This window comes from Tetrahymena thermophila (genome assembly GCF_000189635.1).
Source record: "Tetrahymena thermophila SB210 genomic scaffold scf_8254720, whole genome shotgun sequence".
Classification (NCBI taxonomy): Eukaryota; Ciliophora; class Oligohymenophorea; order Hymenostomatida; family Tetrahymenidae; genus Tetrahymena; species Tetrahymena thermophila.
The window spans coordinates 2,418-16,260 of NW_002476485.1; the positions used below are offsets into that span (position 1 = coordinate 2,418).

General features: G+C 23.0%; 3 protein-coding genes across 3 annotated transcripts; 2 read left to right on the plus strand and 1 right to left on the minus strand. All coding sequences in view use genetic code 6, as the record gives it.

Annotated features, from left to right (window-relative positions):
- Nucleotides 1-1,336: 1,336 nt before the first annotated feature.
- TTHERM_01321540 (Hypothetical protein) lies at nucleotides 1,337-5,834 on the minus strand (the record flags this gene model as incomplete). Its single annotated transcript, XM_001011786.3, has 11 exons — nucleotides 1,337-1,441; nucleotides 1,513-1,738; nucleotides 1,793-1,929; nucleotides 2,021-2,389; nucleotides 2,454-2,756; nucleotides 2,817-3,113; nucleotides 3,244-3,429; nucleotides 3,493-3,699; nucleotides 3,757-4,110; nucleotides 4,161-4,427; nucleotides 5,169-5,834. The coding sequence occupies 11 exons, from the start codon at nucleotides 5,832-5,834 to the stop codon at nucleotides 1,337-1,339; spliced, it is 3,117 nt and encodes a 1,038-aa protein (XP_001011786.1).
- A 2,112-nt stretch (nucleotides 5,835-7,946) lies between these two features.
- On the plus strand, nucleotides 7,947-10,121 carry TTHERM_01321550 (adenosine/AMP deaminase; the record flags this gene model as incomplete). Its single annotated transcript, XM_001011787.4, has 1 exon — nucleotides 7,947-10,121. The coding sequence occupies exon 1, from the start codon at nucleotides 8,010-8,012 to the stop codon at nucleotides 10,119-10,121; it is 2,112 nt and encodes a 703-aa protein (XP_001011787.3). The 5' UTR covers nucleotides 7,947-8,009.
- A 1,950-nt stretch (nucleotides 10,122-12,071) lies between these two features.
- On the plus strand, nucleotides 12,072-12,756 carry TTHERM_001321553 (hypothetical protein; the record flags this gene model as incomplete). The annotated part of the gene is made up of 2 exons (XM_012796481.1): nucleotides 12,072-12,096; nucleotides 12,143-12,756. 2 exons carry the CDS (start codon nucleotides 12,072-12,074, stop codon nucleotides 12,754-12,756), a joined length of 639 nt encoding a protein of 212 aa, XP_012651935.1.
- Nucleotides 12,757-13,843: the final 1,087 nt, after the last annotated feature.

The window sequence follows — 13,843 nt, forward strand, 5'->3', positions numbered from 1 at the left end:
AAGCTGTTTTAAGCTAATTTAGCTTTATTTATTATGTTTTTAAAATATATTACATTTTACCTTTTATAAATTAAATAGGCATTTCACTCTCGTTAATTAGAAGGAAAAAATAAAGAAAAAATATGAAATAATAAGATTTATTAATAATTAAAGAAAACATTATAAATAGAAAAGAAATCAAATAAACTAAAAGAGCTAGCTTTAGTGTTTTAAATTAACTTTTATAATTAAAAATATTACAATCCAAAACTAATAAACTGCTTTTTTAAGTGTAAGTTTTAATGGCAAAAAATGAAGAAAAAATATCAAAATAAAAAATGAATAAGAAATAATTAAAAATTGAAATGAAAATTAAGTTAAAAAAGCTAAAAATTTTTTATTTTAATAAAAATCAATCAATGAATATTGATGATAATTTCTATAATAAAAATTATTTATAATCAATTGAAATTTAATTATATAAAAAATATTAATAATAATAAAAATAATATTTTTTAATTAAATATACCTCAGATCAATATGGAGAACCTAATGAGATGAAAGTTAAGAGCTTATAAACTTTTTTTATTAAAAATTTTTAAATTGGTTGTTAAATAAATATGGCTAGTTAAATATAAATTAATTACATAAAAATATTTTTAAAAATACTAATATTTTTAAAATTAATTAAAATTATATTAATTTCTATTTTCATTCTAATTGTGTTTATTATTTATTTATTCATTTAAAATTTTATTTTAAATTTAAACATTTTATTTTATTCTCCATTGGCATTGATAGGAAAGGAATTTATAATTTTTACTTTAAATCAACCTTTCCAATATAGTTTTTCTTTAGTATGTAATTTATAAAAATAGATTTTCTATTTGCAATAACATGTTTTTAGTAAATTTTATGAAATATTTTTTGCCTTTAGTAATGAAGATTTATGGTCTTTATTTCATATAAATTTATACCAAAAAAATATTTTATTAAGATTTATTTAATTTATTTTTCTTTACAACACGAAAATTCTTTTGTCTGCTTTGATTCAAAGTGTGTGAAATTATTTTTTATTCAGTTTTTTTGTAAAATTGCAGATAGATAATTAATTAATTAATTAATTAATTAATGATTCAAAAAATATCAAAAAAGAGAAAAAGAGGAAGCACATCATAAATAAAGTATTTGAATAAATCTACAATAAATAAATACATAATTTATTTGTGATATATTGACAATTTTTAATAGAATTTATTTATCTTTAGTTTATTAGTAGTATATTATTTATTCTATATAGATTTTAATTTTAGTTTATGAATTAATTAATTTATTTATTTATCTGTTTGTTTGCATTTCAAACGTTATTCTTGCTAGGTCTTTTTTGTCCTCCGCTAATCAGTCCAGATGTTTAGCTTATTAGCTTGTTGCTTTAAGGTAGTACTCTCATAGCTGTTTATCCCTTTAAATTTAATACATAAAAATTTAATTGCAAAACATAAGAATAAGTAAATGAATAAATAAATTAATTACTTTTTAATCTAAAGGGTTCATAACACCTACATTAGGATTAGCGTTGAACATCTTATTATAGTTGTTTTCTCTGTTAATTAATTCTAGCTTGAAGAATTTCATTTGTTCATTAAGTTTTCCTATTTCTTGTTCCTTTCTCATGATTTCAGCTTGCAACAACTTAATTGTTTCGATATCTTCTGGTCTTGAAGGTCTATCTTCAAACATTTATTGGAGATCATTATAGCTTTACATTCAATAAAAATATTAATTTTATCAATTATTTAAAATAAAAAAATACTCATTTTCTAAGCGAACATATTTCTCTGTCAAAGCAGATTCTACCTAGTTGAATTCAATCTTCATTTGCTCAATGAATTCTAGTTGTTCGGCTATTTTTCTATTCACCAACTCGTTAGCTTTTCTCAATACTTCTTCCTATTTTTATTTAAAATTTAATTTTTTATTAATTTTATTAAAAATTTGATATTTTTTAACTTTAAAATTTAATTTAAATTTTATTATTTACTTCTTTTCTTTGATAATCTCTCTTGATACCTTCGACTTATTGATCTCTGGCAAGTAAAGCCTCTGTCTATTATTAGATGAGTTCTTCCATTTATTGCTTTAATGCCTTGATTTCAGCAGACATATCAAAAATTTATTTGTCTGTTTTTTGTTTTAAGTCTTTGTTTTAGCTAATTTGATCAGTAAGATTAGTTTAAGTTGTTTTGAGTTCTTCCTTAGTAGAGAAATGAGCTTTTTCCTCATCCTCAACTTTCTTCTAAAGAAGTTTCATCTTAGTTTCAAATTCTTGTTGACGTTCAGCAAGTTATTTATCGAAATTCTTGGAAAGTGAAGTCAATTTATCTTCGTGAGTTTATTTAAGTTTAGCAATCTATTTCATTCAAATGAAAGCATATTACAATAAAATAAAGTTTTATTTTAAATTAATAAATTACTTCAGCTTCCTTCTCATCTTGTAATTTCTAAAGAGCTTTGGTTTTTTCAAACTCAAGTTATTCTCTCAATTTCTTCAGCTCGTCTTCATAATAAGTCTTAGTTTGATTTAGCATTTGCTAGTTCTTTTCTTCAATCAACTTAAGTTCATAGTTGTGTCTTTGGTTTATTTGTTTTATTTAATCTTCGTATTCTTGTTCTCTCTGTTTAAGTTTAGAAAGCAAGTCAGAGCTATCATTTTGCATTTATTCTTTAAGCAAATTAAGCTAATCCCTCAAATTTTTTATTTCTTCATTTTTTTGTCTCTTTAAAATAAAAAAATTAAAACAAACATTAAAACAAATAAACTTTAAAATAAAAATTACTTCTAATCTTGTAATTTCTGACTAATGTTAAGATCTCATAGCATTCATTTCTCCCTCATATTGGATTCTCATACGAGCAATAGTATCAGAAAGCTCACCATTAGCATTATTTTTTAGTCTTTCTATCTCATCTCTGTATTTTCTTTCTTGGTCTTCAAGAGACTTTTTGAGATTCTAAATTTCAATTTCAAGTTCCCTTTATCTTGAAGAACCATCTGCATTTTGCTATTAAAATTTAATCTCAAGATCTGATATAGTTTACTTCAGAGATTAAATCATTGAGTCTCTTTGATTTATCTGTTAAAAAATTCAAATTAATTTAAAATAAAATCTAAAGAGCAAATAAATAAATTAGTATTTAAATAAATAAGTAAATTAGTTAGTTTGTTAGTAAATAAATGAATTCAATGTTAAAATAAATAAATACATCCAAGTCTTTCTAGTTAATTGTATTCTCTAAGTTTTAGATTCTTGTTTAAAGCTCAGTAATTTATTTGTTCAAGCCATTAATTTATTCTTGTTGTTTTTCAATAGTTTATTGTAGCTTCTTTTCCATAGAACCGGCATTGTTCTCGTATTATCTCTTTTATTCATCCATCTCATCTCTGAGTTTCTTTTATAAAACAATGTTTTTTTTAAATTAAAATCATTTAAAATAAATGAATTTTAAAATTACTTTTAATTATTCTTCGTACTTTTATATTAAGCTTGCTTCTTTTTAGGAATTTTCTTAAGTCAACTAACGTATCTTTTGCTCATAGTCTCTCTTTAAGTCTTCTATTTGTTACAAGTATTTCTTTTCTTAAGCAGAGAGTTGATTAGAGTAATCTTCAATAAGAGTTCTTTTAGAATCTTCAAACTCAAGTGTTTTTTGTTTAAGTTTCTATGAAATATTAAAAAAACAGATTTAAAATATTTTTCTTTTATTCAATAAATTTACTTCTTGAAGTTATTTGAGTTGTCCTTCAGAGTTGTTAGAAAGACTAGCTATTTCTTCTTGAAGAGCTTTAACTTGCTTCAACAGATCAGCAATTTATGCATCCTTTTCTCTATTTTCAGCTTCTCTTTCGGCTTAAGTAGTTTTTAATTGAATTTATAATAAATCATATTGCTTTTAAAGTTCCATCAATTAAGCGCGTACGCCTTTAATTTCTTCATTTTTATCAAACAAAGTCTTCTCAAACTACTTTCTTAAAGTTCCGATTTCAGAGTCTTTCATGTTATTATCCTTACCATATTTATCTAACTAATCTTAATAGTCTTTAATTTTCTTTTCAAGTGCTTGATTTGCAGCCTTTTAAATATATTCTTCAATATTTGATAAATCCAAAAAAAAAAAAATACTTCTAACTGCTTGATTTTTTCAAAATTTTGTTGTTTTTCGACCTTCAACCCATCAATTTCTTTTTGTTATTCTTAAATTTGCAGAGCTTATCTCTCAGTCATTTTCTTGAGTTAGTTTCTCTCATCTGAAACAGTCTTTAATTCAGTTTCCCTATTATTTAACTACATACGAAGCGATTAGATTTCAGCTTCAAGAGATTGTATTTTTTAAAGTAATTCTTTATTCTTTCCTTCTAAATCAGCAATTTTGTTCTCATAATTTTTTTTCTATTTAAAAAAAAATATATTTTTTAATTTTAAATAAATTTTGCTATTATAAAAATTTTAATTAAAATATTTATTCAAAATTTTATAATTCTACCAATCTAAATTATTTTATTTTAAAATTAATTCTTTGCAATAAATTTTTGATCAGATATTAATAATTAATAAACGAACAAATTAAAAATGTTGAAGAATTAATTCCACTGATATTTTCTTTTAAATTGATAAATATTCAATCTAAATATATTATCACATTATAAAACTCTTTATTTTGAAACATTTTTTTGCTTTACTTTAAATATTCTTAAGAAAAACAACAATTTTTCGTTTATGGTTTTTGATGTTATCCGAAGAAAATCAATTAATTTAAAAAATTTTCGTTTATTTTTTTGAATAAATGATTCAGTTATTGATTTTCAAAGGGAATATTTTATCTAAAAATCCTAAAAAACACCTTTTCAACTTTAAAATTTATTTTTGAATTGAATAAAATCATTTTTATTGAAAAAAGTTTTAAGTTCAACAAATTGCTTTATTTAAATTTTTAAAATATGGTGATTTTCTTTCATCTGAAAAGACTAAATAAGATAGAAAAATAAGCTACTGATATTTGATTTGATTTGATTTATTAAAAGTCAAGTTAGATATCAATTAATTTATCAAAGCATAGATTGGTTTCGTCATTAAAAATAAATAGAAAGTTTGAATTTATTTTTTAAAAAAGAAAGATTTTTTGTTTGTTACAAGTTCTTCAAGCATTTGTTAGGATTATCCCTTTTGATTCTTCAAGTCGTCCATGATTTTTTTGTTTAATTCATCAATTTTTTTTTTAAGTTGGGCGATTTCGGCGTCGCGTTTTTCTAACTGATCTTCTAAATCTAACTTTTTTTTGAGTAAGTCGTTGTATTTTTCATTTTGTTCTTTGACATAATCTGCAAGTTCCTTTTGGTGGTTTTTTTTATTCGACTCTGAGTTGTTGATCACCTTATCGAGGTTTGTAGTTAATTATTCAATTTTAACTTTGAACCCTTCGCATTCTTGTTTGTAAGTGTCAATTTTCTTTGCACATTCCCTAATTAACTAACCTTCTTTTTCTTCGCATTTCTGTTTGTATTTGGTAAACTCTTGTTGACTTTATTGCTTCTCTTGATCTATTTGCTGTTTCATCTTCATCACCTAATTAGCTAAATCTTCGTTCTTAGAAGCCTTGTCTAGAGCCTCTTTGTATTTGGTAATAATCTAATTGCCTTCTTTTACTGTTTAGTCTAATTATTGCTCGTAAGCTTAAACTACTGCTTTGAGATTCTACTCATACTCATCGTTCTTCGTATTCAAAAAGAATATAACCTTGGTTAATTATGCTACTTTTTTGCACATTTTGTGGTGCAAGTCAGACAAGTTCTCCGCCATTTTTCCCTACTTAGCAAAATTATATATATTTTTTTCTTCAATACTTGCTTCTGCTTTTTAGTATTCCTACTTTTTTATTAGCACACTCTTTTAGTATTTTTAATAGTTAGTTGTCTTTATAAACCAATTAATTAATTAATCAATCTAATTATCAAATAATCAGTCAATTATTTTTTAAATTGCTTGTAAATTAATTCATTTCAATAATTTAAACAATAAATCTTTACAGTGACTAACTTCATATCAATTCAATCAATCAATCAATGAAAGAATGAATGAATGATTAATTGCTGACTTATAAATTTTTGCTTCAATTCATTGTTCATTCTTTCTATTTTTCTTTCAAATTTTCTAATAAAGTCGTTAGTAGAAAAACAAAACATTAAATAAATCAATGAAGGAATGCCTATTTATATATATATATGTATTTGCATTATTATTTAAATAAAAAACATAAAAAAATTTAGTAATTGTTTTAAAAAAAATAAATAATAATTTTAATATTTTAAAAATTATTTACAATTAACTTAGAAATTAATAAAAAGTTAAAGTAAAATCCAAATACTTTATTTTATTTAAGCAAATAACTGATTCATAATTTATACTTTTTTATTTATTTACCAACATTTTATAAGCTTTTAAAAAACTTTAGAAGCTATTAAAAAACAGCCAAATCATTCATAATCTTATGATGTATTTTGATTACTGAAACTAATATACTGATTCAAAATTCTACTTGAAAAAACATTGGTATTAATAATTACTGTAAATCCTCATTAATTAATTAAGACCCTACTTAATCAAGATATAATTATTTTGAAAACTTAAAAAATATTTTTTAGATCACAAAGCTAAATTTTTATTTAATAAAATTAGAAAAATTTACATTAAAATGTTTTATATAATTTTGAATTTAGTGTATTTTTTAATTGATAAATTAAATAAAATTCAATTTAAAATATTTTAAAAATTTTAATGTTCTGTAAGTTTATCAGTTTTTAATTATATTAACAGATTAAAAATAATTTTGATTTTAATGATTAAAAAAAAATTAAATAAATACTAAATGAATAAATTGACTTGAGAACATAAAATAATATTGGCAAATTTTATTTTTAAAGTTTATTTTTTTAAAATTATATTATAGAATTTACTATTTATAAGAAATTTATTTAATTGTAAGAGCAGAATAAGTTTTGATTTATAATAAATGATACCAAGAATACTAGAAGAAAGTTTTAAATTGACTGGATATGTCTAAAATGTGCTGATTGTAAGGTAAATACAAATATAAATTTAGACTTTCTTTGGCTCTTTGTGATGATATTTCAAAAAATCAAAGATTCTTTATTTTTTATTAAACTGCTTATCTTAGCAAAAACGGATAGAAATTAAAGATCATGAGGATAATTTTTATTTGTCAATAAATTTTTGAAATCTATACAAAAAATTTAAATTAAAAATATCTATTAATCACTAAATTTTGCTTCTTTATATCTCATTATCTTTTTTCTTTATGTCTATCGCAATACTATCAAACTATCAAATAGTTCTGCATATAGAATTTAATATTTTGTTTTTTCTAATGATCCTAACAAAAATATTGAGATAAGATAGAGTCTATAATTCAATTCCTAAATTATTTATTTTAAAATTATTCAATTATTAGATATAATATGGGAAAAATAGCATGAAAATTATTGACAAAATAATATTTTCTTCTTAAAAAATGTTATTTTAAAAGTTCAAAAAAAGCATTTATCTAAAAACGATGTTTAATATTTACCCTAAAATAAAGATCTTTTCAAGTCAATTATTTTCTATTGATATGTTTCTTATAAATAGAATCTACAAAATCTATGAAAAATCAAGCAAATTCAAAACATAATATTTAAAATAAAAATTTATTGTTTTTTTCAATTAAACCTTAATAACATTTTAAATATTTTACATCATTTTTAGTTGTTTTCAAAACTAATATTTTAAAATATTCATAGAAACATATAATAAAGTTTGTAATTGTTATCTATCTAAAGATACGTTTTTAATTAATCAAACACAAACAATTTTCTAATCTGCTTAAATTGAATGAATTTTTAGACTGATTTTATAAACAATTAATTATTAATATATAATTTAGAAGAAATACATTTTTAGAAAAAATATTTAGAAAGAATGAATAGAATTTTAGTAGCGACCACTTTAATTTTGCTTCTTTCCTGCTCTTTGGTTGTTGAAGCTAAGAAGCTAAGAAGTCACCAGGCTCCTTTAAGAAATTCAAAGCCTTATTAAGACATTTTAGAAAAGGCTAAAAAATTAATGGGAGATTAAAATGCTCAAAAAGTCAATGGTAAATTGAAAGAACTTAAGAATATGTCTTAATAGCAACTTGTTGATTATTTTGCTAATCACAAGTATAGTGATGTTTAGGATTACTGGTTCTAATATTATTTGCTTTCTGAGCTACTTTTGTTTACTGATTCCAATACCTGGCTTAGTCCTTCTAAGTCTCAAATCAATGATCCTTTATATGATGAATTTGTATAAAAAGATGCTGAGTACTCTCAATACTTATAAAGCTGCAGAGACTAATCTAATAAATTTATTACTGAAAACTCAAGCGAGAGTTTAGAACTTGGAGAAAACGGAACATTGTATGATTTGGAGTACACTTACGAAACTCTTGAATTAATCGAATAAGACGTTTTTTATAATCATGTCTACTCAAAGTTACCAAAGGGTGTTATCCATCATCTTCATTGGTCTGCTGGTACTGATTATTAAGGATTTATCACTAGTATCAGAGCTGCTATCAACAGCTAACCTTATGACAGCGAAAGAATTGTAGTTGTTTCTGTTTAGGTTTATCTCGAAGATGCTACTGTTGGTAAGGTTGCTACTGAGAAGTATTTCAACAAGTATTTCTTGACTAAGTAAAAGTATGTTGACCCCAACAATCTTCAATCAGTGATTGATGCTAATTAAGATGTTTTAAATCAATTTGCTTAGAATGTTAAGGAAAACAAGAAGTGTTTGAATTACATTAAGGACAACAATGGTTTCAATCCTGGTAACCTTGATCCCTATATCAGAGGTTTCGTCTATTGGAAGAGCTGCAATGGTTCTATTTATGATGATGGCATGAGCTAAGAAGGACAAGCCAAATCATTGGAAGACCTCTCTTTAATGCTCAAAGAAAGTATTGCCTGCTTCTAATCAGATGAATAAGCCATTAAGAGACTTCCTAAGTCATACTTGAAAGATAATGCTTTTGAGACTAAAGAAACAAAGGAAATTCTTGGTGTCTGGTTCTTCTTCGAATAGATCTTCTAGAGTGTTGGTGAATTATAAGACAACTAAGACATTTTCAAGCAACTTACTGTGAATATGTTCATGTCTTTCAAGGACCAAAATACTTATGGTGTCGAATTTAGAAACAAAAATGATAAATTCTAAATTGGTACCTTCTAAGAAAGCTCCGATTAATTTGAAGTTCCTTACAGTTTTATCACTCCAGGTAGAAAAGTTGCAGGTAAAGGTAGCAAAGGTGGTGCTATTGTTTAAGCTGCTCCTAAAATTACTGATCCTAACTTCGTTGGTATTGATTTCTTTGCTTTCGAAGACGATCCATACAATGGTGCTAGAAACTTCTTCCCTGGGGCATTCACTGATGTTATTAAAGGAGAAACCTAATCTTACTTCGATTAGATGTTTAACTACTTGAATAACTAGAATGGTAATATCTATTTACACGCAGGAGAAACTCAATTCTTCCCACAAGGTGGCATAGATAATAAATACACCAACAAAAACTACATCAATGATAACCTAATTCATGCTGCTCTTCTTCCTGGAGTTAAGAGAATAGGCCATGGTTTTGAAGCCTACAAGAATAATTTGCTTTTGAGCATCATCAACCAAAAGAATATTTCATTCGAATCTTGCCCTATTTCCAATTAAGTCTTGAACTTCAACGAAGTCTACACAAACCCATTCTTAAATCTCTTAAGAAATGGCTTGCACATGGCTATTTCCCCTGATGATCCAGGTCTCTTTGGTTACATAGGTGTTGCTATGGATTGGTTCTACGTTTTGATGGAGACTGACGTTAAACCTAGTGAAGTTTACTTGCTTTTAAAGAATTCAATTGAATACTCTTCAATCAAAGAAATCAGAGACAACTCTTAATAATACCTCCAAAGACTCAGAGATGATTTGGATGCTTTCTTCTCTGATTTACCCGACGTCTGCCCTGCAGATAATGAAAATGATAATCAAGATTAATGAACAAATAGAATACACTCACTATATTATCATCTAAATGATAATCAAAATTAATGAGCAAATAAAATACGCTATATTATGATCTAAATAATAAAGTATAAAGTAGTATCTTTATTTGTTTTCTGTTATGTGTTATTCTTTTACATTTCATTCATCAAAAACTTCATCAACAATACTTTAAGTTTTAAATATCTTATTACCTTTTTTTCAAGTAATTTGTTAGTGAAGATAATTGGTTAATGGTGAAACTTTTATTAAATGTAAAAATGGCCCAACTCAAATTATGTTTAGTCCTTAATCAAAGAGGATTTAGATTATATTTATTCATTTTGCAAATAATTATTTTAAATGAACATGTTAACAATTTTAAATTTCAATGTAAAATAATCATTTAATCTTATATATGAAAGCGAGTTAAAATTTTTTATTACACTTTAAATTTAAATCTTCCTTTTTAGGTCATTAATAAATTAAAAAAATAATTTTCTTTTAATATTTAAAGAGTTAAAACACATAAATAAATTTATATTTAGCAAAAAAATGTATTTCATAATTTTAAAATATCAAATTTTATATTATTTATTTTAGAATGAATAATGCTAAGAAATATTCAAAATTGGAGAAGATGAAAATGAAATGAATAGTTAATTAATTAGTCTATAAGTTATGTAATGGCTACACTTGAATTAACAATTGAATTGATAGGATATTTCCTTCAAATAAAAAGCATAAAGCATCGTAGATAATTATTTATAATCGTTTAGAAATATCTAAAGTAAATATATTGAGTTACCAAAACTAAAGAATTGTTCTACTGCTTGAATTAAGAATTGATAATATACCTCTTTCAAAGAAAAAGAAAAAAGCATCCCAAGTAATCAGATAAACTAAATTTTAATCAAAGTCATTTAGATGTTGAAAAATAGTGAGTGAGTACCCAAAATTATTGAACAGTTTAATTAATTAAAACATTGAGAAATTATTTATATTTGATATTAACTAGTGATGATTTTAATATTTATATTTTTCAATATACCAATAATTCGACTGTCTATTATTATAAAAACCATTCAGTAAATAAATAAAATGTGTAAATGTAATTTAAAGCAGTAAATAATTCGATTGTGTATTAATTAACATACTATTTATTTCTTTCATCCCTTACTAAAGTGAAAAGAGCAAATAAAGGTTTTGAATTTTTAGTTGTATGGCAACCTCTAAATATTAATTAGGCTAGGTTTTTAAATAAAAAATATTTTTATAATTTTTTTTATATTTTACTAATGTTATAAGTTTATGTAAAAAGTTAAAGATTAAAAAATTTAGGGCTCCCTAAGCAATTTCTTCAATTGCACTTATTGGGGAATAGGGTATTATTTGTTTATAAGGATGGAAATATCACTTAAGATGAGTTTATAGATTGGATCCTTAATTTAGAAATAGATAAATAAATATATTAATTTTCATCTAATAAATAGTAAGTTACTCTAAATTTTGGAAATTTATTCAATATATTTGTATGTAATCTATGATTCTTTTTAAAAAAAAACATAATGAAATTCACTTAAGTAAAAATAGTTATTTCCATTTATTTTTAAATATCCAAGCTTTCCTGAAGGCAATATACAAAGCGAGGTTACTATTATTATTATTATTATTATAGGATGAAAATAAAGCCTAGAAGTAGTTTTATTAACCATTATTTATGTGAAGAGTTATATTAATTGTATTTATTTACTAACATGCAAGCAAGCTACAATCTTATATATCTACAAAAAAAAACAATTTTACTAAATTAAAGATAACATTTATTTTTTATTTCAGTTTTTAAATGGATTTATTAAATTTTTAAAATATTGTTATTATTATTATGTAGTAAGATATGTGCTTTATTTACCTTCATTTTTGTTAATTGCTCATTAGATTTATATCAAGTCTATAAATATTTTTTAAATGTAAATAATACTTATAATTAATTGTATCTTTAAGTTAAAAATGATAGACTTAATATTGCAAAGAAAAAGATTAAAGGATATTTTTAACAAATTTTATGAATTATTTATTATAGATTTTTAGTGATAATAATTAGATGTATTTAAAAAATTAATGGAAACTATTTTAAATGAAAGTAATGATTGATTTTTTAATAGCTTCTCATTTACTCTTCAAAAATTAAAAGCAATCAGCTTTCTAAAATAATCTGATTGATTTGATGATTTTCTATAATCATCTAATTCTTTAGAAAAGTAAGATAGAGTATTAAGAGATAATCAGAATTATAGATTATTATTTGTAATCATCTAATTTTTCTTTTTAATAGTAGATTGAATGCATCACCAAAATTAACTTTTCAAAAAATAAGAGATTCTATTAATTATATGATTTCATAGCTAATATATAAACAACTTAGATTTACTAGCTGGTTTAATAATCTTTAATTAAAAGAAAATAAGAGTGGCTTAAAGCCCACAAGTCGATAGGTAGGCAGATGGTTTGTAATCATTTACAGCAACTTTTAAATCTTTCGCCTTTCTATTAAATATTTTATTCAATAAAATGGTTATTTTTTTAAAATATTTTTGCATGTAAAAAGAGTTTTATAGAGGTTTATTTAGTTAAATTAGAATCAAATGTATGATAAATTTAAATTGTATTAAATTATTATATTTTTTATTCACTTTGTAATTAATGTTAGTAAAATTAACTTACACAAGAAAAGTATCAATTTTTCTTATTAAATTTAAGTAACCAAAATCAATTATTAATCTTAATTTCCAAAAAGCAAATAAACTAAAAACAGTTTAATAGGGGTTTATTTAGCTAAATTAGAATCAAATGTATGATAAATTCAAAATGGTATTAAATTATTATTTTTATTTGCTTTGTAATTAATACTAGTAAAATTTACTTAAACAAGAAAAGTATCAATTTGTCTTATAATATTTAAGTAATCCAAATCAATTATTAGTCTAAATTTCCAAAAAGCAGATCTAATAAACAATGAAAACTTAGAAAATCAAAATATTTCTCTTGTTTATTATACAAAGTAAAATTTTTGATTAATAAATTGCATAAAAAGGATTAAATTATTTTAATAACTAAACAGTCTTAAAATACTTATATGCTGATCAATATTCAGCATGCAGACAAGGAGTGGATAGTTTTGGCGATTTGAATAATAATTGTAAACTTATTTTAAATTATTGTTTTATTATTATATCATATTTTATAAACTTAAGTTAGTTTTTGCTTAGTGAATTATAATAAACCTGCTACTTAAGATGATGTAAATAGCATTCAAGAGTATTTCCAAAACAAAAATTGCTTAGTTGTAACTTCCTATCCAGCTGAAAATGTTAATTATTTATCAGGAGATAGTTGCGTATAAAATACGAATATAATAATTTAATATACTCCCTAAACCCCGTAAAGATATTATTAGCAAAACAATAATTATTTTATCAATAAATAAATCTTTTCTTAATAAAAATTCGCATAAAATTAATTTCTTTTTAAAACAAAAAGAGAATTAAGAATTATTTTTAATGTTTTATTTGATATTTTCATATTTTTTCTAAGTATTTTATTAATACTTTAGGAACACGAAGATATATAGGATTTTTTTTAAATTTGAGCTTTCTGTAATTTAATCAAATTATGTAGATCTAAAATTTAAATTAAATAGCTAAAATTACTTAATCTATATAAATAATGAATAATATATA